The sequence below is a fragment of the Trachemys scripta genome, chromosome 1 (assembly GCF_013100865.1).
Source record: "Trachemys scripta elegans isolate TJP31775 chromosome 1, CAS_Tse_1.0, whole genome shotgun sequence".
NCBI lineage: Eukaryota > Metazoa > Chordata > Testudines > Emydidae > Trachemys > Trachemys scripta.
In genome coordinates this window covers 74,481,326-74,504,090 of record NC_048298.1, presented here as the reverse complement: position 1 = coordinate 74,504,090, position 22,765 = coordinate 74,481,326, and the positions used below count along the sequence as shown (strand labels likewise).

General features: G+C 38.6%; 1 protein-coding gene across 2 annotated transcripts; it reads right to left on the bottom strand.

The window, feature by feature from the left end:
• Positions 1–62: 62 nt before the first annotated feature.
• ALX1 (ALX homeobox 1) lies at positions 63–22,089 on the bottom strand. Of its 2 annotated transcripts, XR_004645935.1 has the most exons (5): positions 21,589–22,089; positions 18,243–18,547; positions 14,120–14,248; positions 8,899–9,044; positions 759–845 (listed from the first exon to the last, which is right to left on the bottom strand). XR_004645935.1 is itself a non-coding variant. In XM_034772339.1 (4 exons), exons 1-4 carry the CDS (start codon positions 21,818–21,820, stop codon positions 525–527), a joined length of 987 nt encoding a protein of 328 aa, XP_034628230.1. In that variant the 5' UTR covers positions 21,821–22,075; the 3' UTR covers positions 63–524. The 2 variants fall into 2 exon arrangements, 1 of the variants encoding a protein (XP_034628230.1); XM_034772339.1 differs by lacking the exon at positions 8,899–9,044 and having other exon boundaries at positions 63–845; positions 21,589–22,075.
• Between the last annotated feature and the right edge of the window lie 676 nt (positions 22,090–22,765).

Genomic DNA, 22,765 nt, shown 5'->3' with positions numbered 1-22,765 from the left:
GCCCAAAGCAGCAGTGGCGTGCTCACAAAGTCAGACCTACAACATTTATTTATAATAAGGAGAATCATATGCTTAACACCCCACACAATGTGCTTAAAGATTTACATCACAGCCTTAATATGACAAATGTATTTTCCTCACCAGACTTCCTCCTTTATCAGGTATTCATTCATAAGGAATTCCTTTTGTACGTAGCACTGATATATATCAAAATATAGCCGATGTATTTGTTTAATAGGTTTATTCTTTTTGCAGGTTTTATAATCATATTTCATCAACTGGTACAATAAAACATGTTTTAATATAAAAAACAAAAAACGGGGATGGTTGAGATTGGTAAATCTATTCAGGTTTATCCTTTAGTTTTATTGTTAAATAATATAGGATATTTAGGTAAGCAGGCTTCAATGTACATCCTGACCTCTAGCATTTCCAAACACAGCAGCTTATTGTTGTGTCCATTAAATATGGGAAATAAGAATGTTTTTAGTTTGCTACTTAAAAAAAGAAAGTGTACTATGATATTACATGGCCCAGGAAATGTTCGCAGCGTGCTCCTTGGCTTTCATTCGTAGAACTGCAATACTGGAGGACCTCCTTTCAAATTCTGGCTTGGTTTCAAATGCGTGTCCGTTGGTAGCCCCAGAAAGTAAAGAATCAGTGAAAAAGTTGTTGAGAGGCACGTGGCTGAATTGGTTCTGGTGGTTTGAAAAGCCTGTGTATCCAGAATCTGTCCGGGGTGAGTGGGAATAAGGTGTCATACAGGAGGAAGTGTCACGCGGTAGCATGCAGGAAGTGACCATCGAGCTGCTAGCTGCATTTCCTGCCCACAAATTGTTCTGAATCTGGAACATATAAAATAAGATTACATTTAGATTTTTTTTTCGTGTTTTGTTTTCTTCTTTCTTTGGTTTCCCTCACTAATTCTGCTGTATAATATTAGCAGCTACCCTACTAGTGCTATACAATTTCATTGAAAAATATAGTGAAGATACAGCATGGGCAATGTATTAGATCATATGCAAGGGAGCTAGGACTGTGGAACCCTTTCTCTGCTCTGCCACTGATTCTCTTGGCACACTGAACTTAACTATATGCATCTCCTCATGGAGATAACGAACCCAATCTAATGCCCATTATAGTCAATGGAAACCTCCAAATGACTTCAGAAGAAAGGAGCTGTAGAAGTGAAAATATTGTCATTATAAAAGCTTTTGATAGTTGAAAATTTTCCCTTTGTTTTATTATTATTATTATTTATTTGTATTACTGTAAACAGGACTCCATAATGCTAGTCACTGTACAAACACAGAACACAAAGCTCAAAGAGTTTACAATTTAAGTATAAGACAAATAACAACAGATGGATACAGACAGATCGGGGAGTACAAGGAAACAATGAGCCAGTATTGGTCATCGTGGTAAATAGTGGTCTCAGCACACCCGTCACCTAACTGTTGTAATGTTTTGCATACGCATCATGGCAAAGGAGAGTTTTTAAGTAAGTATTTGAAGATAAAAATACCAAACTTTGAACTGAACAGACAATTTTCTCAAGTTACTTATGCTTGACTATAAAATATGAAATTTCAGCGTCTTGGATAGCTTTGTATAGTTAGTTACTTTAAAACAAATGAATCCAGAAGATACAGACATGAGTCATAACACATTCATGGCTCCTTTCTAAAGTGGTTTCAAAGATGGTTTTTAGTTAAAACCGTCTTTTTCATGATGTTTTAAAACAAAATTACACCCATGAACCTTTTTTCCAGCTCTCTGCCTTAACTGGCTATACAGTGTGGCATTTTTGTTGGAAAACTTTGCATGACAAACTAGGAGACAAACTTTTGTGGTTACCGGCAATGTCTGCTACAGATCTGGAGTAACCGCATGTGTAGGGTTTGCTGTCTTATGCCTTTTGTGCTTGGCACTCACCTAAAGCCTAATTTTTTAAACATAAAGTACCACTGGTTTCTCCTGTCTTCAGTGTATATATTTATATAATTTATGAATATATATTTTTCATATATTTGTTATTTGTTAGATGGTGGTTTACAAGGATTTTCAAGGCTCAGCACAACTTATGCCTCCATCTCAGATTGTGTATATTTTTACTGCCCTATCTGTGCACTTTGCTCCAACCAAGACTCACATCCAACCCTCCTTTTTTGTCTTCTCCCATTCTCCCATCATGCGGCCACCTTTTGCATGAATGGGTGAATTGATCTTACAATCCCCCTTTCTTCAAACAAGTCTCTCTTTATACAATTAGGGCTTTTCTACATGGAGCTTTAGTCCACACCAGAAGGGTGTAAATTTTAGTCCACACTAGCATATCGTGCACTAACAGGCTCAACGTGGACCTTGCTGATACACACTAAAAGTTCCTTAGTGCGTGTTAATGTAGTCCTGTTTCAATCTTTACTGAAACAACAATAAATTCATGATAAAGACAACTTTCCCTTCTCATTCACTATGGGGAAAATGCTCTGCCAAGAACTATATCATGTTCTTTTCATTTCCTGTGGTTTCCCCCACACCTTTAAAAATGTGTTTGTACATTTTCATGCTGACTTTAGATTACAAGCAAATTGGGATAGGGCCTATATCTTTTTATGTGCTTGTTAAGTGCTATGCACACTTATGGTGCTATTTTGGAGTGTCACAAATTGCTCCATAGGTCACAAAGTGAGTTATAAACCCAATTTTACCCCCATTTTTTCCTATCAAATTTGCCATCAGTTGGAAAAGGGGTTAATGAATTATGACACCCCACCAAAAAAAAAAGTTGTACTCCCAAGTTAAAAAATGTTTCTGATGTTTTTTTTTCCTCTACTCCTTCATAGCAAACATACACACAAACCACCAACCAGAAGGACAGAGATAAATTATGGTTCACTAAACTCGTCTAGTTGAGATCTAGTGTGCAGATATAAAGATGAGGTAATTAAACTCATATTTTAAAAGTTAATATTTTAAATTATATTGTTAGCATGGGTCTTCGGGAGCTGACAAGCTAATTTTGGATCCTTGGCAGCTCCAGAAACTGTGCTAGGAGTAGAAAGAGAGAGCCAACGGGAAATGTTCCTTCCTGGGTGTCCTGCAGAACACTTGGCGAATAAGGGGCAAATCACACCCATCCTGATGCTCCTGCTCTCCCTAATCTCTCTCACTCACACACACACACACCCCTCCTAAAGATCTGCTCCTACATATCTCAGGTGGTCTGCTGGGAGGGATGGGGGTAGGAAGCAGGACAAGGGATGGAGATAGAAAAGTGCTCGGGGGTGGGAGGGAGATCAGGGATAATTCCTCCTTCCTGTGGGCCTCCTGAGATCGACAGGAGGAAAGAGATCCAGTGACCTTTAGGAGGCTTGTCAGTCCCCATCTACTTCCTGCTTTTGGAGGATCCCAACCTCACAGAAACATCAGGCCCATAGGAGGCCCACCCCACCCCTACATGGGGCTTGTTATTCCCCAAAGGACCAGTTTGAGCCTATTTTAACTTGTCATAAGCTGACAAGCCTACTTTTGCTCCTCAGAGATCAGGGAAGCCAATTTCAGCTTCCGGGGGGCTACGGAACCTGCTATGTCTGAGGCAGACATGTGTGGGTCAGTTCCAAGACTACTAAGTGGCAGCCCATTAGCTATTTCTAAGGTTCATAGAGAGGGTCATGAGTATTCTTCTTAAGGCTCAAGAGATAGGGTCCATGAATGTTCTAAGGCCTGCAAAATGCAGGCCCTGATGAGCATACAAAGTCTTGTTGGGTATGGAGTGGAGGAGGAAAAGACCATCAACAAGCCCCATGAAGCCTAGGGATGGAGGGTAGAACACTGCCTCCAATAACTCTAGGGGAGGGTGAAGGTTGGAGAGGGCCCCAATGAGTCTTAAGGTTTAAAGGATTTGTGAAGTCCCTTAGAGCCTTTTAAAACTCATAGAGACTGGAGGCACCAACAAACCTGCTAAGGTTTTTACAGATTTGGAGGCCTAATAACCGCCAAGGAGTCTCAGGGGATTTGAGCTTCCTGGATTATCTTCATAGAAATGTAACGCTGGAAGGACAAGAGGTCATCTAGTCCTGCACTGAGTCAGAACCATTTAAACCTCAACCATTCCTGACAGGTGTTTGTCCAACCTGTTCTTAAAAACCTTCAGTGACAGGGATTCCACAGCCTCTCTTTCAAGCCTATGTTATCCATCCATAACAAACAGTTTGGTCTTTCTAGAGCTTGTGCTAACTCTGGCCTTCTTTATGATCATTCACATTCCACAGAAACAAATCTGCCTTATAAACTCCTGGTTAGACAATAACTTACTGACAGCAATGAATCATTCCCCATTCCTTTTGGGGGGCCCAATCCTCCAAGGTGTTCAGGGTGTTCAGCATCTCATATGCTCAGGCTCTATGACAACCAATGACCTAAGTGTCATTAGACACAGCGCTTATGGGCCAGATCCTCTGCTAGTGTAAATTAGCATAGCTCCATTCAAAGCTTTGCCAGTTTATGCTAGCTGAGGATCTGTCCCACTGTGCCTACAAAGGTGACAGAAAACTAATTATATACTAATGCTCTGTGTGCAATTTTATAGTCTACCTGCAAGCAGAACAAGTATGGTGGCAGTTCCAAACATAAGCTATTATACCTTTGAAAGCTCTTAGAAATGGTGCATGATCCCAAAAGCTACAATCTTATGAAGCTATTCTTGCAGTACTAGGTTTCCAGTTTGAATGATATTCAAATATAGAAGAAATTTCACAAAAAAGACGATTTTGTGATATTTCCAGCCCATAAGTATCCAATCTGAACCTTGCAACCTTTTGAAATTTCCCCACTATTCCCACAGTTGACATACATTAGACAAAATCCCATTTTATCTGTCTTGCCCAATGTTCTTTAAAAAAATCAGGGCAAATTCTGCAATTCCATGGGCTGCAGAGGTATGATTACTGGAATAATTTTGCCTGAAAACTGCTTTAAATGAGTAAAACAGACAAGTGGAACTTTGTCCAATAGTATGTCTACTACTGTGATGATGGGTGGACTTCAGAAGCTTCAGAGGTTAAGTTTAGATGTTCCTATAAACTTGTGTGGTCTAGAAGTATCACAAGATTAGTACTTGTGAGATTTCTGCTACCTCTGTGTTTGTCATACTATAAATATAGTACCACAAGTTTTTATGATATTTTTATCCTAAATGCGTCCCTTTCAATTTGAGGTTGTACAGGTGTAAGTGAGGGAAGGAATCAGCCCATAATGCTCAAATAGATCTATGCCATGTCAAAAAAGTGAACAAACGATTGATTCTTGAAGATTACAAAGTGGTCCCACAGATTCCTTCATCGGCGGAAGGAATCTTAACTAGTAGCCTGAATTTGAAAAGCCTAACAAGATCTTGGAAGATGCTCACAGCTTATCTCATGAGGCAGCTGCACTTTTCAAGTGTATGTATCATGTTTGCTTTATCATCCTATTCCCCGGGTCATTTTTTTGTTCCTTTATTATTGGACATGAAAATTATTCGGCCTTCATTTTAAGTGCTTGAATCATGTTTGATATCACACAGCTCCACTATTTAACAAAAAGTTATTCCATAACTGTCTCAAAGTGAAATTGTAAGTGCAAAATATATCCCAGAATTACATATAAACAGAGCAATACTTTACAATAAATAGAAATGATCAGTGCTTCTTCTATAGTGTACATAGCAGATGTCGACAGGAGGGAAAGGGGACATTGTGCACATGAATTTAAAGAAAATATTTTTCCTCTTAAAATCTTGTGTGATCCATGTACTATATAAAAGGCAATTCAGAGAGGCTGTGAATAAGGCTATACATACTGTACATCTCTGGTTTCTGTTAACATCACAGACAGCTTGAGATTTGCTCTTGTGGTTACCATGAAATCACCAGAACCCTTGAATATATTTACCTACCATGTTTTATATATATTTATACACTGCCAGCAAGAAAAAAAAAAAGAGTCAGATTTCAGGGCTGTGACATCAACATCACTAGGAAAGTCATAGTTGTCATCGTAGTTATGATGTCACTTCCTTAGAATAGACCTTCTGCCTGACAGAACTGAGGTATAAAGTTAACTAAAGTAATCAGTATTCTGATTGTCTTTCCATGTAAAAATTCCATACTTCTTTCCATACTAAAGTCTACTACACTTTCTCTCTCTCGTCTATTCAGACTGTAAGGTCTATGAGGAAGAAGGTCTTTGTCTCTTATTAATGTGTTGTTTTTTTCAGTGCCTAGCACAATGGACCACTGAGATGTTAATTAATAAACAGTAATAATATAGTAATGAGCCAGATCCTAGCCACCGGGTCTGTTCCTTTTGTGCTGCTGAATGATGCAGGATAGTGGGGGATTCCCCTGATGTACAGGGAATGCCCATATGGCAAAAAGTCAGGGTTGTTTGCTCTATGCCACCTACTCTCCCTGTCCTTCTCCCTGGTGTAGATGATATTCCTGGACTGCCACTGCACCCTGGCAATCCCAGGCTGGCAAAAAGTTCCTATGGCACTGGTTTAGCCAGGTTAATCTTGCTGCTCTAAACTACACCACAGGTCAATTCAGTCCCTGCTTAGGCCCAGGATCAAGGGAGCAGACAGGCAGCTTCCCACCCCTTGATCCTGTGTCTACCACAGCTTGGCCAGACTAAATTGGCCTAGTATTCAAAAGATGCTTTATTTCTTGTATAGTGTACATCCCAGGTGTACTGTAACCCACATAACTCTCAGAGCCAAAGAGAGAAAAGAAAAGCATCATTCACTGCTATGATATGGTCAAAGGCCATATTTCATACCCTTGGAGAACACTATTAAAGGGGGAAATCCTACCTCACACCATTGAGTAACCTTGTAACTAAACTCTGGGTTCACTTTCACCCAAAAAGTTTAAGGGACTAAGGATTCAGCAAATAATGAGAAAGGAAATCTTGAGACACCAAGGACCAAGTATTTCAAAGTACTAATTGGGTAAGTGAGTATGGTGCTTTTATGGGCTTGAAAAGAAAATTGTTATATGTTGTATGATCCTGTCCAGAACACACTGGAATGGGTTACGTAGGGAGATGGTGGAATCGCCATCCTTAGAGATTTTTAAGGCTTGGCTTGACAAAGCCTTGGCTGGGATGATTTAGTTTCTGTTGGTCCTGCTTTGAGCAAGGGATTGGACTAGATGACCTCCTGAGGTCTCTTCCAACCCTAATATTCTGATTCTAGATTCTATTATTCTAATTGGCACTGGTCAACAGAATTAGCACTAAATAAGAGTCACTGTTAGTCAGCTACTGCGGTTATCTGCCAGTTATATTTAGCCTATAGTTAAAGTCATATAACATGTGGTGTATAATATAGACCACATGAGGGATTTAATTTGAACCAATAACTCTGATTATTTTTAATGGGAGTTATCCATTACAATGGAATTAGAATTATGATTCAAGGGCTTAATAAACAGCATGTGCATATTTATATAATTTCTTACATCCTTGAGCTGCTAAACAGAATATGGGACCTTAAGGTTTTCCGTTGCTGACTAGGTAGTCATAGGCTAAATAAGTACATATCACCTAACTTAGCCTGTCTGAGTGTGTTTGCCAGTCCAAGGTAGGGGACGAGCCCTTGTACTTCTTCCCCTCTCTATTTTTAAGAGGTTGCAATCTACTCTCCCCACGTTTTCTCTTTTGCACCCCCACAACTTCTTACTTTGTTTGAAGCCCCAGCTCTCCTTTTGGGATTCCCACTTGCAGTGGGTTGGAATGTCCCTGAAAATCAAGTGCAGCCAGTGCCTCAGACATGCCTCCATTTCCAACTCCAGTTGCATTTCAAAGGAGATGCTGTGGCTCCGGAGAAAAGGAACCCCAGAGTCTCAGTGACAAAAGGGCAGTCAGTTTAGGAAAAGCAACAAGAATCCAGCAGAGGTAACAGTGCAGCAACAGCAAAGAACAAACAAGTAGGGAAGTCGGGGTGTGGTAGTGAGAGAGTGAGGGGGGAGGAGGATATCCCTCTCTCTCTTTCTGTAAAGGATGTGATTGAATACAATTATTTATTTATTGGCCTTCTTGTGTTTATAGAGATAATACATATGGATTATATTTAAGGTATACAGTGTAAAACTACTAGCCTAAGTACTGAACATGAATAATGTGGGATCGAGAGTATGATTATAACTCTTCATAGGGAATAAGAAGATGCAACCTTGTCTCAGCCTTGGTCCATTTACAACCTAGTACCTGAGCACAAAGACTATTGAAGTTTAGCACGGACAGTGGCACTAGTCTCTCCAAAGGACATGGAGCAATGTCTCCCTCTTCTCACCACCCTCCAAAACTGGCTCCATGTAGTGGGGTGGGAAGCACATGCTGTATTCTGGACATGGGGGTAGCAGGGATGTGCACCCTCAGAGCCCTGAAGTTATTCTTCCTGCCTCTAGCAATGCTTCCAAGGACTGACTGCATCCTCTTCTCCCTATCAAAGAGCTGTGCCTTAAAGGCAAAATCTGGATCATCATTTCTAGTGTCAGAGTGTTACTGAGGTCACTTTTTCAACACTAGGGACAGCACTTCTAGCCTCTCAAGCTCTAGCCTATTTATTACACTCTTTAAAAATGATCTGAGCCCTAATGTGCTGCATAAATTAATCCTCTAATGAGGCCAAAAGCTGCTACTAGAGCAGGTCATAAAACAACATATGCGCTGGTTTTTCCATCAAAAATCAAATTTTCAACACAAACCTTTATCAAAAACTCAAAATTTGGAAAAGTTCAACTCGTCCTACAGCTGGCTTAAAAAACCCTGATGATTTGCAGGGTGTTGGGGGAGGTAATGATAACATCTACTTTTTGGAAAATTTCAACAAACTCTACTTTTAAACTATTTTACCTTAATTTTTCCATGGCTATTTTGTCGTACAACATGCTTGACCACAAGCCTGAAGTACAGCTGAACTGCAAGGAGTTGTGTCCCAAATGCTACTTGAAGTGCCCACACCTGTATGCTGGTTGCTCCCATTACAGTCAAGGGGAGATCTGAGTGTGCAGACACAAGAGAAGAATTGAATGGCATTGGGGCTTCCAGTTATTTTTTCAACCTGCAGAGCAATCATTTTGCACCACAATTTGTGTCAACAGTCAACATACTGCAAAATAGATTAGACTGAATTAGACAGAACAAATAATTATGGTTGGTCTATAAAAATATCAAAAGTACATTGTCTATAACTATGTTAAAGATTAAGAAGAGTAACTTACTAGCATGGTTGGGCTGAATAATAGATAATTCAGAGCCAATCTTCCATCCCAAATAAGTTGAAAAGATTCTTTACTCACTTAGGAAGAAATCCTTTATATAGTTCACACAAGGCTCCGAATACATCAAAAAACATCATATTGTTACTGTGGGGTGGGGGTCAGATAGGCAGTGGAAAAGCAGAGCAGGGGGGTCTCCACACCCTCTGTTTTGCTCTATCTTTGTTGGAATTCAGGTGGGCTATGTGTGTTTGGAATACAACCCACACATGAGTTCAGAACAGAGATCTGCAGGCTGCAAATCATATAATGCAGAACAAAGAACCACATTGGCTGCTGATCCTCATGCCACACGGCAGTCAGTGCAACAGACTGCCCCAGTGTCCCTATATTCATGTTGGAGGAAGGAGAAAGATTCCATCCTCCCCAGTCCCCATGTACTTTTCACAGGCAAAATCAAAGGTTGGTAAATGCACATCAATGTAAGTAAGGGTTTCACAACTTTATCACCCAATCTAATTATCTGTGTTCCTCCACTCCCAGACAATCTTCTTATCTGCATGCATGGCAGAGCATGCCTTGATCTTTAGAGATGTCAGTGTCAGAATAATAGTGCTTGAGAGGGTTCATTTAGGGAAAATAAAATGACTGATCGGTTTACTTTGTATCATTATTTATTGTTCTAGTTGTGGTACCACTAGGAGTGCTGTGATAATGACACTCACTCTACTTAATGGCACTGTGATTGCAGCCTCTATTAAATTACATTAATGTAATTTAGATCTTGTCTACACTTAATGCTACAGTAGCACAGCTGCATTGCTCCAGCTGCGCCACTGTAGCGCTTCAGGGTAGACACTACCTACGTCGATGGGAGGGGGTCTCCCATTGGAGTAGGTAATCCATCTCTCCAAGAGGCATTTTTCTGTCAACTTAGCACAGGTTACACACCAACTTAGGTTGGCTTAGCTACGCCATTTTACGTGGATTTTACGTGGATTTTTTCAAACCCCTGAGCGACGCAGTTATGCCAACCTAATTTTCTAGTGTAGACCAGGCCTTATTAACAGTATCCAGGGCAGGCAAGCAGATCACAAATTTAAATCCTGACCAATCTCTAATATAACAGCAGCGTATATCTCTGTTGCATATTACATCCGTCTAACCACTTATATAACTCCATCACCATAGTGCCAGAATGTCTTCCAACCATTTAAAAATAGAAATAACCATAGTAATTTCTCTCTTTCTTCCTTATCTGTGAAAGAAATAGCTTGAGTAGTTTATACGGAATGTTGTATGTGTTGTGAAGGTGTGAAGCACTTATGACGGGAAAGAAGCCAAATGAAAAGGTTTGAATGTAATGATTCTAGGGGCTATTATGTCTTCTGGTAGAAGATTTCATAGGCCAAGTCTACACTACAGCCCCCACAGTAGCACAGCTATGCTGCCATAGCCCGTAGTGTGGAGGCTTCCTACATCAATGGAAGGGTTTTTTCCATTGTCGTAGGTAATCCACCTCTTTGAGAGGCAGTAGCTAGTTCAACAGAAGGATTCTTCTGGCAACCTAGCTACATGAGGGATTATGTTGACCTAACTACAATACTCAGTGCAAAATTTTTCACAGCCCTGAGCAATGTAGTTAAGTCGACCTACGTTTTAGATGTAGACTAGGCCATAGCCTCAGGCCTTGTCTACATGAGTACATTGCACCAGTTTAACTAAAGGAGCAATTTTAAATTGATTTAGGCCTTGTCTATACATACAGCATTGCAGCGGCACAGAGGCTTCATATCCCCAAATGATATAAGTTTGTCAACATAGGCTGTAGAGTTAGGGTGACCAGACGTCCCGATATTTAGGTGTTTGTCCCAATATTTCACATTCCTGGTTTTTGTGTTGCTTTTTTTTTTACTCCGCCAGCGGGACTCTCCCCTCCCCCACATGTGTCCTGATATTTTCTTCATCCCATCTGGTCACCCTATGTAGAGTAGACACAGCCTTAGTTAAACCAGTGCAAAAACTGTGGGGACTCTCATATTTCAGTTTAAACCAGTCTTATTTCAATCAGTTTAAGCTGATTAGGAGTCTGCTTAAGAGAAACTGAAAAATACCACTTTTAAACCTAAACAAGAGAGCCCATCTGAGTTTAAAAATCAGTTTAAAAAAACAACTGAAATTAAGCCTGTACAGCTTTCTCTTGTAGGCAGGCCTTATTCCATATACATATTTATGTGGGTGTGCTTTGAAGTGGATGTATATATGTATGTATGCAAAGAATACATATAGCAGTAAGGTAGCAATACTTACGTAATGTTCTGCTATCAGGATTTCTAATATAAACCTCTATTTTTAGGAGTTTATAACTCAACCCAGTGATAAAAATTTCCTCCAGGCTGAAACTTGGCAGACATGACCTAAGCCTGGGAAAGAATTTTTCACAAGATTCATGAAAAAAACAATAATCAGGTCACCCATTTCAGACCAGTAAAGAAGTATACAACAGACATTTTCATTGGCTTCAGGTTTTTCTTTTGGCATTCTCCTATAACTCAAAAAAGCTTCATTTAAATACTAACAATAACTGCCAAGCAATTATCACATCATGTGGATGAAACATTATCTATATTTAACAATATTTTAAATAACCAAACTATGGTTAGTTTTAAAATATACACTTTTAGCACACACATTTCAAGATGTTTACTGAGCATCCCAGAGTGGTGTATGCATAGTTCTAGGGTCTGGTATTACTGGAAGTCTGCTGGTCAGGAAAGATTGCAAATGAGATTGTGCTGAAAGAAACTTTGCTTTAGGGGAGCTGGCATGGTGTAGTGGATAGTGCAAGGGACTGAGGTTCTGAAGATATGGATGCTAATCCCAGCCTTGCCACTCACCTCCTGTGTGATCTTGGGCAGGAGCGCCACCAGCTTTTCTTCCACCCTAGGCGGCAGAAGGTCCCGCCCCGAAATGCCGCCCCCCACAGAGGCAGCGGAAGGTCCCGCTGCCGAAATACCGCCGCAGTTGCCACCCCCCAAATTGTAGCACCCTAGGCGACCGTCTAGGTCACCTAATTGGTTGCGCCGGCCCTGATCTTGGGCAAATCGCTTCACATCTCTGTGCTTCAGTTCCCCCTCCTCACTCATTGTCCCTCTTGTCGACTTAGATTGTAAACTTTTAGGGGCAAGGACGATCTCTTCTGTGTATATACAGTGCCTTACACAATGGGGCCCTGATGTCAGTTGGGGCCCCTATGTGCTACTATACTATGAAATAATACTAATGCTCTGGAAGCCCCACTTCCTAAGATAAATGCATGCAGGTCTGTTTAAACTGATGAGCTGACAGAGATTCAGCAGTCCTGGTAGCACAAGAACATATTGTCATTGAGGGAAAGGGGCAGGTGTGGCTCAGGGTGTCCAGAAAAGCTTTTTTTTTTTCAATATTGTGAAGTGGAAATTAGAAGGAAGACATGAAGAGGAGTGAGTACAAAAATAGAGGTGTCCCAAGTCTAAAAGAAAGGGGACAAAGAGGAATGGGACAGGGGACAGACAGCAAGGAGGATGGGAACAGTATGAGAAGGAAAGAGAAGAGAAATAAATGGAAGGAGTTGATAACAGGTGAGAAGGGTTTGATGATCATCTCTTCCCCCTCCTCTCCTTCCCCCAAGTCTGACCCTTAAATTACTTAATTATAAACTGTGTGCCTGTGAGTAATCTTACTGACTTCAATGGGACTGCTCATGTGAGTATACATTAATGCACATGCTTAAATGGTTGCAGAGTCAGGGCCAAACTGCCTAGTGATCATGTAATGAAAGGTCTGTTAACAAAGTAGAGTGACATCTACAATTCTGAATTTCCTGACTTCATTGTTAATGCTTTTTGGTGTTCTTTTTTTTAATGAATAGATAGTATAGATTATGTAGGGGTGTTTATATATATATATATATATGAAGTGAAATCCTGGCCCTATTAAATTCAGTGTCCCAACACCCATTATTATCCCAGTGTGACTAGGATTTCACCCATGGGTGCGTGTGAATGTGCCTATGTATATAGATTACACACATACACCCTATGTATCATATACATGCAGGAAAAAAAGGAAAAATGCACAAACCAAAGTTATTGCCCACTGTTTAAGAACAAATCAGCCTCCATAACTTATGGAAAATCAGCCATAATAGAAATGCAACGTCTTATAAAAAGCCTTTTCTCATCTAAAAAAGAAAAGCTGTAAATGTATTGTGAAAGCTAATTATTCTGTATAAACAGTTGAGGTGTTGGTCATAATGGCAGCTCTGTTGGATACAAAGTTTTTTGGCATTTATAAACAGCATAAAAAACAAAGTATGGTCAGGGGAAATGAAAATATACAGTAACTGGTTGTGGGGGGGAGTAAAGGAAAACAGATGCCTTGGCTGAGACTGATGGTTTCATGGCGCTCTTGTTCAAGAATGGCTAAGGCTCACCAAACAAAGCCCAAAAGATATTGTCTTATTATGCTACATACAGTGTTATATTTATTTGACTAGTTAACAAAGGTAAAGAAATTGAAAAGTGAAAGTGTGCAGGAATTACAGTGCAAATGTAGTGCTCTTGCTGCCTATTTTGTTTCTAGGTCTTTGCATGTATGAAGTCATACAGAAATGATATTTTAAATGAAGAATGTTAAAAGAAAATCAAATTAGTAGAGTCAGAAATAAAATCAACATGGACTCGAATGTCTCAGTGAAGGGCAATGATGATTGAATATTTTCATTATGCTACAATTGTACTATTTTTGAGCACTTTTACATGTAAGCATTGGCGTGAGGGGGGAACAAAGGTGTTGTTCTATGTTATTTACTGTACCTGTGGGTAGCTGTCAGTCCGTGGTAGAACAGATATATCATAGGTGGCAGCAAAATGGCTTTTAGCTTGCTGGATCTGGCCATAGCGTTCTCTTTTTCTCCATTTGGCTCTTCGATTTTGGAACCAAACCTACACCATGAAAGCAAATAACAATCACAAGAAGCTATTGAAAAGCCTTTCCTGAAACCAAAAGACTTCGGAAGGCAACTTCCAAAATTGCCATGTTTTTCTGAAAGGAAACTTCTCTCATTGAAAAGAGAAAGCTCACTGCCCCCTCTCACTCCAGACCCTTTCGATATAAGGTCTATTGAAGTGAATTCTGGCTCTTTGAGATGTGTTTACAGGAAATCTATTTTTCCCCTACTGACTGAAGGAAAGAGACAGAGAATGATCAGCACATAAGGTAACACGATGTTATATATCCCAATTATTTTGGGCAGCCCACTCAGGTAGCAGCAAGTCACACCTAAGAAGTACCTTCACTTATTATTAATTTCATACAGCCAATAGATTGTTATGATTGTCTAAACTCTTTATATTAAGAGGTGGTATATAAACTTTATCTGAAGCAATAAAAAATGGTGGGGGAAGCTGGCTAACAGCATCTGTGAGCTTTGCTACATAATGGAGAGGATCTTGAAGGAAGGGACACAACCAGTCAAGGCTGGGAAACAATAAACAGTTATGGGGCAAAGGCTGTTCTTTATAATAGGATCCAGTGGATAGTCCTGGCAGCATGCATGAAATAGCTCAATGAAAAGAAATATTACTTTTACTGGGAGATGGTCCCGTTTGGAACACTGGAGGTCTGGGAAGGAAAGGAATTTCATTTCTAGGTTCACTTAGGGTCTCATCAAATGCCCCCTGAAGTCAATGGAAAGATTAACTTGGCCCTTGGATTAGACCCTTAGTTATTAAGGCATTACTGTATCCAGCTCTCTGAGTATTTATATTGTATTCAGCACAGTATTGTCTGAGAGACTAATATGAGTCCACCATGTTGTAACTTGTGACTAAAGATGGGGGTCCACCTTGTGATGTATAATTAAAGTTTCACTCTATTTTGGAAGTTTAGTTTGAAGTGCCTAGAAGAGTTTATATGCCTCCTTCGTAGCCTGCTACAAGTTGAACCAAAACTACTATACTGAGGGCTCTATTGTGCAATCCAGACTCATGATGGTGAACACTTGCTCATGAGAGTCATCTCACAGAATCAAAGAGACTGCTAATTTGAAAGTGTTCATCAACAGAAGTAAGAGTTGCCCAGTTAAGCCCTTATTGTTCTGCTATGGGTAAATTCATTTTGATACTTGTTAATAAAGTTACCATGTTAGTAAAACTAATATTACTAATTGTATTGAGGATCCCCAGTCACAGACAATGACCTCATTGTGCTAGGCACTGTACAAACATAGAACAAAAAGATGGTACCCACCCGTATACTAAGGGATGCTTCATTATACTGGATACCACAATATTTAAAATGAAGTTATATGGTATTAGACTCTAGAATAGGGCATGTAGCTCTCTTTAGGCTGAGCAGAAAGTCTCATGATGAGGAAATAATATAAAGACTCATCTGTCATTAAAACGTAACAGCAAAATGAGTTACTTGAAAAAGTTCCTAGTTAGTTTTAGTGCTTTTAACTCTTTGGGATTTTTGCCCTGGTCCTCTGGGACTCTAACATTCCCTTGATATTGTCTGAGCAGCAGAGGCATATTATTGGTCAGTTTAATTTCTAACTACTTATTGCAAATTTAATATGGCAGTCTTGAAAAATGTACCCAGAAATCAAAACAAGGCACAGAATACCTGTTGAGCATATTTTCTATGAACCTTGTTGGTAAATTTGTATTATCTATCATGCCTGGGGCTCAGCAAAATATATATATAGTATTTTTTGCCTGCTGTCTCCACAGGAGGCACCAGGAACATGCTAAGGGAATTTAGTAATGAGGCTCTTTCATTGAAAAAAGACCTTGACAATCTCCTTAAAATGGGTGCCAATTACTGCACTGACATGCAGCAGGAAAGAGAACAACTTAGATAAATTAGGTTCAGGTTGGCTCACTCTGCATGTACGCAGGACACAAATTAAACTGGATCTTGATGAAATGGCGGTGAAGAGAAATGTGGGTAGCGTATCCAGCTGATCATTCCACTAAAGTAAATAAAACAATTTGTTTGAATTTATAGTAACTAAACTAGAAAAAAAAAGCACACTTTTTTTTTCTTTGACAATCCCCCAGAATGTTTCTGTTTACATCACTTTACTAGAAACTGACTCTTGGCAAAGATAAAGTAACCATTTGCCTACACAAAGTAATGCAAAACTGCTGCTTGTTATCCTTACATTGCCAGATGCTTGCCCCTAATGATGCAAGGCCTTTTAAACTGCTTAATCCCATGATGGAATAATGTTGCTACTCAGGATCAACATGATCACCATTTCCTTTCATATTCCTTTCTTATTTAGCTTCTCAGAAATGCAGATATTGGTCATTTTCTAAGTGAGGGAAAATTATTTGTAAACAAAATAGAAAACAAATATTGTCAGCCTATTATTCAGATATACTGTGCTTTGTGCTTTTAATTCTTCAGTTGTCCTACTTTTACTTCAAGAAGCTTATGTAACTGTGAAAAAAATATGATCAATTTCCCAACCTGAAACTATTAATTTGGACCCCATTATTCCATGCTAATTCTCACTAAGTAGAACTTTACTCTGTGAGGAGGCCCAGTGGCCCCAAAATTACATAACGGAAATAATATAAAGCCACAGTGGTCTTAATGACTTATATGTGTTTGTCTGAAATCTAAGCAGAGATTTGTTGCAAAAAGTAATGACCAGAAGTCACTCCCCAAAAGCTCTCTAAATTTAAAAAGAAGACTGATTCTCCAGGGTTTATTAAAGAGTTAAAAGTCCCTGAGCTAAATTCTCTTCACTTCAGTGACATTGCATGGGTGCAAATGGAGGGAATATCTGGACCCCGTTTTCAGATGACAACAATGCCTATGTCACTCAGTTAAACACAGACAGGCAAAGGCCATTTATTTTATAAAAGTTAAGTAATTTAAATAGTTTATGAAAGTGATCTTTGTTTAATTTTCAGTCGTGTGCATGTGAACTGGCTTTTATTTCTTTATAAATTACAAGTTGTGAAGTTGTTAACACGTAAAGTGGTTAAACTGAAAAAAGTTACTCCTGTTTTGAGTGATTCAACAGGACTGATATTCCCTAAACTGTAAAAAACAGGAAATATCAATGAAACCAGTAAGATCTCTAAAAACAGAATGAACTTTTAAAATGCAACTACTGTATATATTTGACAGCTAAACCCATCCTTTGAAAGTAAAATTCAAAGGATCTCAGATTTTTTGTCAGCCTTTTTGCATATTTAACACCTTTTCTCATCATTGTATATGTACACATACAAATATTATACAGATGTATTAAATCAGTTATGTGTGTAACTAAGATATATACATATAATGCTAGCTAATTAATTATTTAACAATAAATGTACCCAAGAAATTAAAATAATCTTGAAAATTGATCATACAATAAGTGAAAGAAACTAGGTCGCAATCCTGCAAGGTATTGAACAGCCTCAACTTCCAATGATATTAATGGATCCAGTCCTTACTGTCTATATATATTGTTTCAGTGTTTACTCTTTGAAACAAAATATAAGGAATTTGATTACTTTAAATCTGTAATTTGTGTTCAATAATAGAATTGGAGTCCACAGCAGTCCAATTTGGTATGATGATACTGCCAAACTATTATACATTTTGTATTACACTGTTGGGAACTTTTACATATTAACACCATATTCATGTGCTGCCTGAAATTTTGACAGAGAAGCAAGGTTATCAGAGACCGAAACTCTATATTTCTTTCTATTTTTCCTCCTATATGCAAGTTTCTCAGACAGTGAAACTTAAATATTAACAAGTTATTTTTCCTATGAAATGAACTGACTCCTCTTTATAGAAAACATGACAAAATATATTCTGTTTCATGCAACATTATGAACTTTTGTACAACCCCTAATGTGCTGTTGATCAGGTTCCAGAATGTTTAAATTGTCCTGTGTAATGTCTAAATTAGGTACCTACCTGGACTCTGGCCTCAGTGAGCTCTGTTCTCAGAGCTAGCTGTTCTCTTACATATACATCAGGATAATGTGTTTTCTGGAACACTTTCTCCAGTTCCTCCAGCTGTAAACTGGTGAAGGTCGTTCTGTGTCTCCTCTTCTTACTGCTGGAGACATTGCTGTCACACTTATCTCCCAGTTCATCCAGTTCTCCCTTCTCCTGCATCCCTTTCACTGGAGACATCCTAAGACTGTTGCAATTGTCCATGGGCCTATTCAGCTCTGTGTGAAGAGGCTGTCCTTCTACTTTAGTAATCCCATAGTTCACTGTACACAGGAGGGGAAAATAAGCAGTTAAATGGGCTTTTAGATTGAGGATTTTTAGAAAACTTTCATAGGGAAGTTGATTATATGCAATGATGTTGGAATGTGATACAATTGGCAAGGAATCCTGTAATTTTTTTAAAAAATTTGATACTATTATTGATACCTATAGAATTTTTGCAAAGGTATGTTATCTAAAAATATTCTTTGAAGTCTTTTGGTGTGAAGATAAAGAAGTCTGCATAAGTAAATTACCTATTTCTTATATATTGCAAATAAAATACATAATAGGCAGTATATGAAATCTGATTAAAATAGAGTTGCATAGCCACAGAATTCTAGTGTGAACTAGACTTTGATTTAAAATAAATGGCACAAAAGCTGATGAAAAATATGATCTTAAACTAAGATGGCAGTTAAACTAACCCCAACATATTTCTATGAAAAAATCAAAATAATTATATAGAACAAATTAAATATTTGTAAATTGACTAAACAAGAACCACCCAATTGAGTAAAACTAAAATTTGACATTGTGCACAAACCCAACAGATTTTTAAATACTCTTGGATTTGTGAAGTGGAATTGTTTCCAATTAAGGTTGTTATGATTACAAAATATAGGGGGGTTCTGCAAAATGTTAATAAGTTAAAGGAAATTATTTCATATGTTTTGTATTAGTATTACAGGAACTATTTATCTTTAGGTAAACACTAAATGACAGCAATAAATATTAAAATATTTTCCTTTAGTTTCTAAATAAGAAATAAAAAACATTTGATATTTTTGCTAAACATGTCACATTGCATGGATAACTCATGCAACGTGTTACAAGATTTGAAAGATCCTTTTTTTGCTCTCACAGACAGGAGAGAAAATTGAAACATCTACTGCAGTAAAACTTTATAAAGGATGGCATCAGGCATATGATTTGGAGCTTGTTTTGTGGTTCTCTGCTTAACCAAACATAATTTTTTTGATACCCGACTCCAATACACAGATTAATAATGCAATAAAACACCAAACATAAATTAAGCAAGCTAATTAAAAGCAATCACACTCAGTAAATCAATATGCTGTAGCTTTCCTAAACCACACTTGTTCTTGATACTTTTAAGAGCAAAAGATTGCCATTGGTCCCTTTTAAGATTTCTCACATAAAAAGAATTGTCTCCAAAATCTTTCAATACATATACGAAGTACAGCAAACTTGATATATTATTAATCCTAGTATTGTACTTAGCTGATTTGTAGCCATAAATAGGAACTTTCTACTAGACCAAGTTTTTTTTTCTTTTAGTATTATTTTTATAAATGCTGAACTACATAGAGAGAAAATATTGAATTAAAATGTCAAAATTGTAAATTGTTCATTAAAAAAACAAAAATAAAGTGTACCATATTTTATTTTGCCTAGATTCCAGAAATATAAACTATATTTATTTATTTAGTCAGAATGATCAAAAATAAGTGTTATAATTTATGATCTGTAATATAAACATTACAATTATAAGTGAGTTGCCGTTGTGTACTAAAGTAGTATTAGACCAAATAATTATTTGAAAGAAATGTAAAAAAAATGTTATTCAATTTCAGCTTTTGAAATAAAGTACAAATAGTATATATTTTAAATGACCAGTCTGAAATAAAACATTGAAAATGTTCACAATAAAAATATTATATAGAATATAATAATGAACTATAACCCAAATATATTGTATGTAACTTTTGGGAAGTGAAAACATTATTTCCACAGACTGAATAAAATATTAGAAAACTACATACACTTTAATCATTTTGGTACTTAACATTTGCAGTAAGGTGTTTGGCAGATTTGAAATCTCGTTAAAATAAAGGGGTTTGTTATAAATATCTCACATTTATTGGTTTGTTGTTTTAAAAGAACCCCCGCTTGCAGGTTATGTGCTGTATACAAGGAGACACAAAAATCCTCTTGGAATTGCAAAAGTGCTTTAACTGTCTTGAAATGAAATGATGGGGTTTGTATTCGGTCGGTTACAAGATAGAAAAGATAGATGGTTTGTTTTGATAACATTTTGACTTTGGAGGGCTTTTGTTTTAGAGCTGAAGACTTTACCAAACAGTTACCACTAAGAAATGTCCCTGTAGTAGCTTGAAATCTGTAGTGGGTCTTTTTCTGGCTATTAAAAGTCAGTTTAACAGACTGTATAGCAAGCCAGATCTGAGTCACTTGAGCATTTGTTGCTAGGTTAAGAATGCTTCTAGACACTGCACCAGATGTTATTGCAAGTTTAGCTATTTCGTTCTCTTTAGTACATTAGAAGATAGTCTAAGCTAAAAGGTAGAATGACCAAACACGCTATAAGCTAAAAGATGGACTGATTATAGAAACAAACGGAGTGTGTCTATAATATAACAGCACACAGCTATATATGATCATTACTTTCTAGCTTGAACTATATATACAAGAGAATAAATCTGACTCTGTGCACTGTACACATTACATATCAAACAATGGTTAACATACAGGTATTTTCTATTATAAAATCTCCAAATTTAGCTGTATCCTGTAACAAAAAGAACTGTTTAAAAATGTTCAACATTTCTGTTTGGCTCGACTGGTTTTTGGCTAGAAATCCTTCAGGGAATTCTATGGAACTATCTGAAGGAAGGGGAAAGTCAGTACTGTTTACTGCAATTCGGATTGTGATTCTAGGTCTAGCTGAATGTTTTGAGTTTAGGTTGTGTCTTCCGGAAACATTTAAACTATGGTGCGGTAGAACCCAAAGCGAGAGCTTCGCCTGTGTGCTGCCGGAAAGAGAGGCTGAAGCCACACGAAAGGGGCTCATTAATATATTTGCTTAAAGATCACTTAAAAAGCGTGCGACCGATCCTCCACCGGAACGTGCTCCGGATCCACCGCACTTTAGTTGCTAAGTGCACCCGTTAAAGCTTCCTCTGTTGTCCTCGGATAAAAGGAGTGAACCTGGGAGGGGAGACGCGCCGATTCCCCTGCTCTGCGAACTAAGAATAGTGCTAAATAATCCTACGGGGAGACTCACCATTATTGTCCTGGCAGGGAGATGTCCTCTCGAGCCTCACATGATGCTCAGCCCTTTGCAGAGGGTTGAAGGCCTGCACGCATTTGCTGGCTGAAGTTTTGCTGTAAAAGGACTCATTGTCCAAAGTTTCCATAACGTGCTCCAAAGTGCCTCCTGTTCCCATGTAAAAGTCACTGTTCTTAGTCGGCTGGCTCTTCAGGGCAAACTTCTCGCTCAGAAAATCCATAATCATCTAAAGCTGCTTGGGAGCCGCTTCCCTAGACAGAGGCTGGACTGTGAGCTGGGGTGGGGGGAGGGAAGGGAGGGGAAGAGACCTCCAGAGCTCAGGGAGCTGCTTTGCCTCTGAGCCTTTGATTTGTCTTGTCTTGAAAGGGGGAACCCGAAGTTGCTCTTATATCTTGAAGCTCAGCAGGGCTCCTTGCGCAACCTCCCATTTCTAATGAATATGAAAATAGGCAACCAGTGTAACTCCACCCCAGATCCCTCTAGACCTAATTCCAACACTGGAGGGAGATCCAGGCCCACTTTAGACAGACAGATCCATTTCAGACAGACAGACAGACACACAGACGCGCTGGAGGGTGGGGACAAACAGATGGAAAGAGACATTTCCCCCACCTCGATGGATTCACATTTCTCCAGGGATTCTGGAAAGTGCGCTAATTCCCCCTCCCGCATCTCCTCCCCGGAAAGTTTAGAGCAATACATTTTCAGAGGCAAATTCCATTCTAACGGGCTTTTATTTAATCTATTGGACGACACAGAGATAGGACTATATATGATCTGGAGCTGTGAAATTAACAGCTGGGGTTTCTTCCGCTTCTTATGCACACGGATGGGGAGTTTGATCCCAAAGTAAGAAAACGAAACGCTTTGGGGCTTGTTTGGGTTGTGTGAATGGGAGAATCGAAGGAATGAAAGAAATTTACATCAGAAATTAGCCCAAGAGAAAACTAGCTCCTCCATCCCTTATATGTTACTTACCGTGCAGACTCGAAATCTGGTTTTGTGTATGCGTATAAAGAGACTAAATGTTTCCCTTATCTTAAGCATTCTAGATCTTAAAACATTTAACGACTTTAAGGGGGGGAATCACATTTTGAAAACGTCTAGTCGCCCCTTTATTGCTTCTTGGGGAAATGATCGCCGAGTCACTGCAACAAAAATAGTATTAAGA

Coding starts and splice junctions, on each gene's coding strand:
- ALX1 (XM_034772339.1), bottom strand. CDS start 21,820: ATGATTATGGATTTTCTGAGCGAGAAGTTTGCCCTGAAGAGCCAGCCG. Junction 18,548..21,588: donor TCCCTGCCAGGACAATAATG/GTGAGTCTCCCC, acceptor TCCTGTGTACAG/TGAACTATGGGATTACTAAA. Junction 846..14,119: donor GGACTGACAGCTACCCACAG/GTACAGTAAATA, acceptor TATATGTTCCAG/ATTCAGAACAATTTGTGGGC.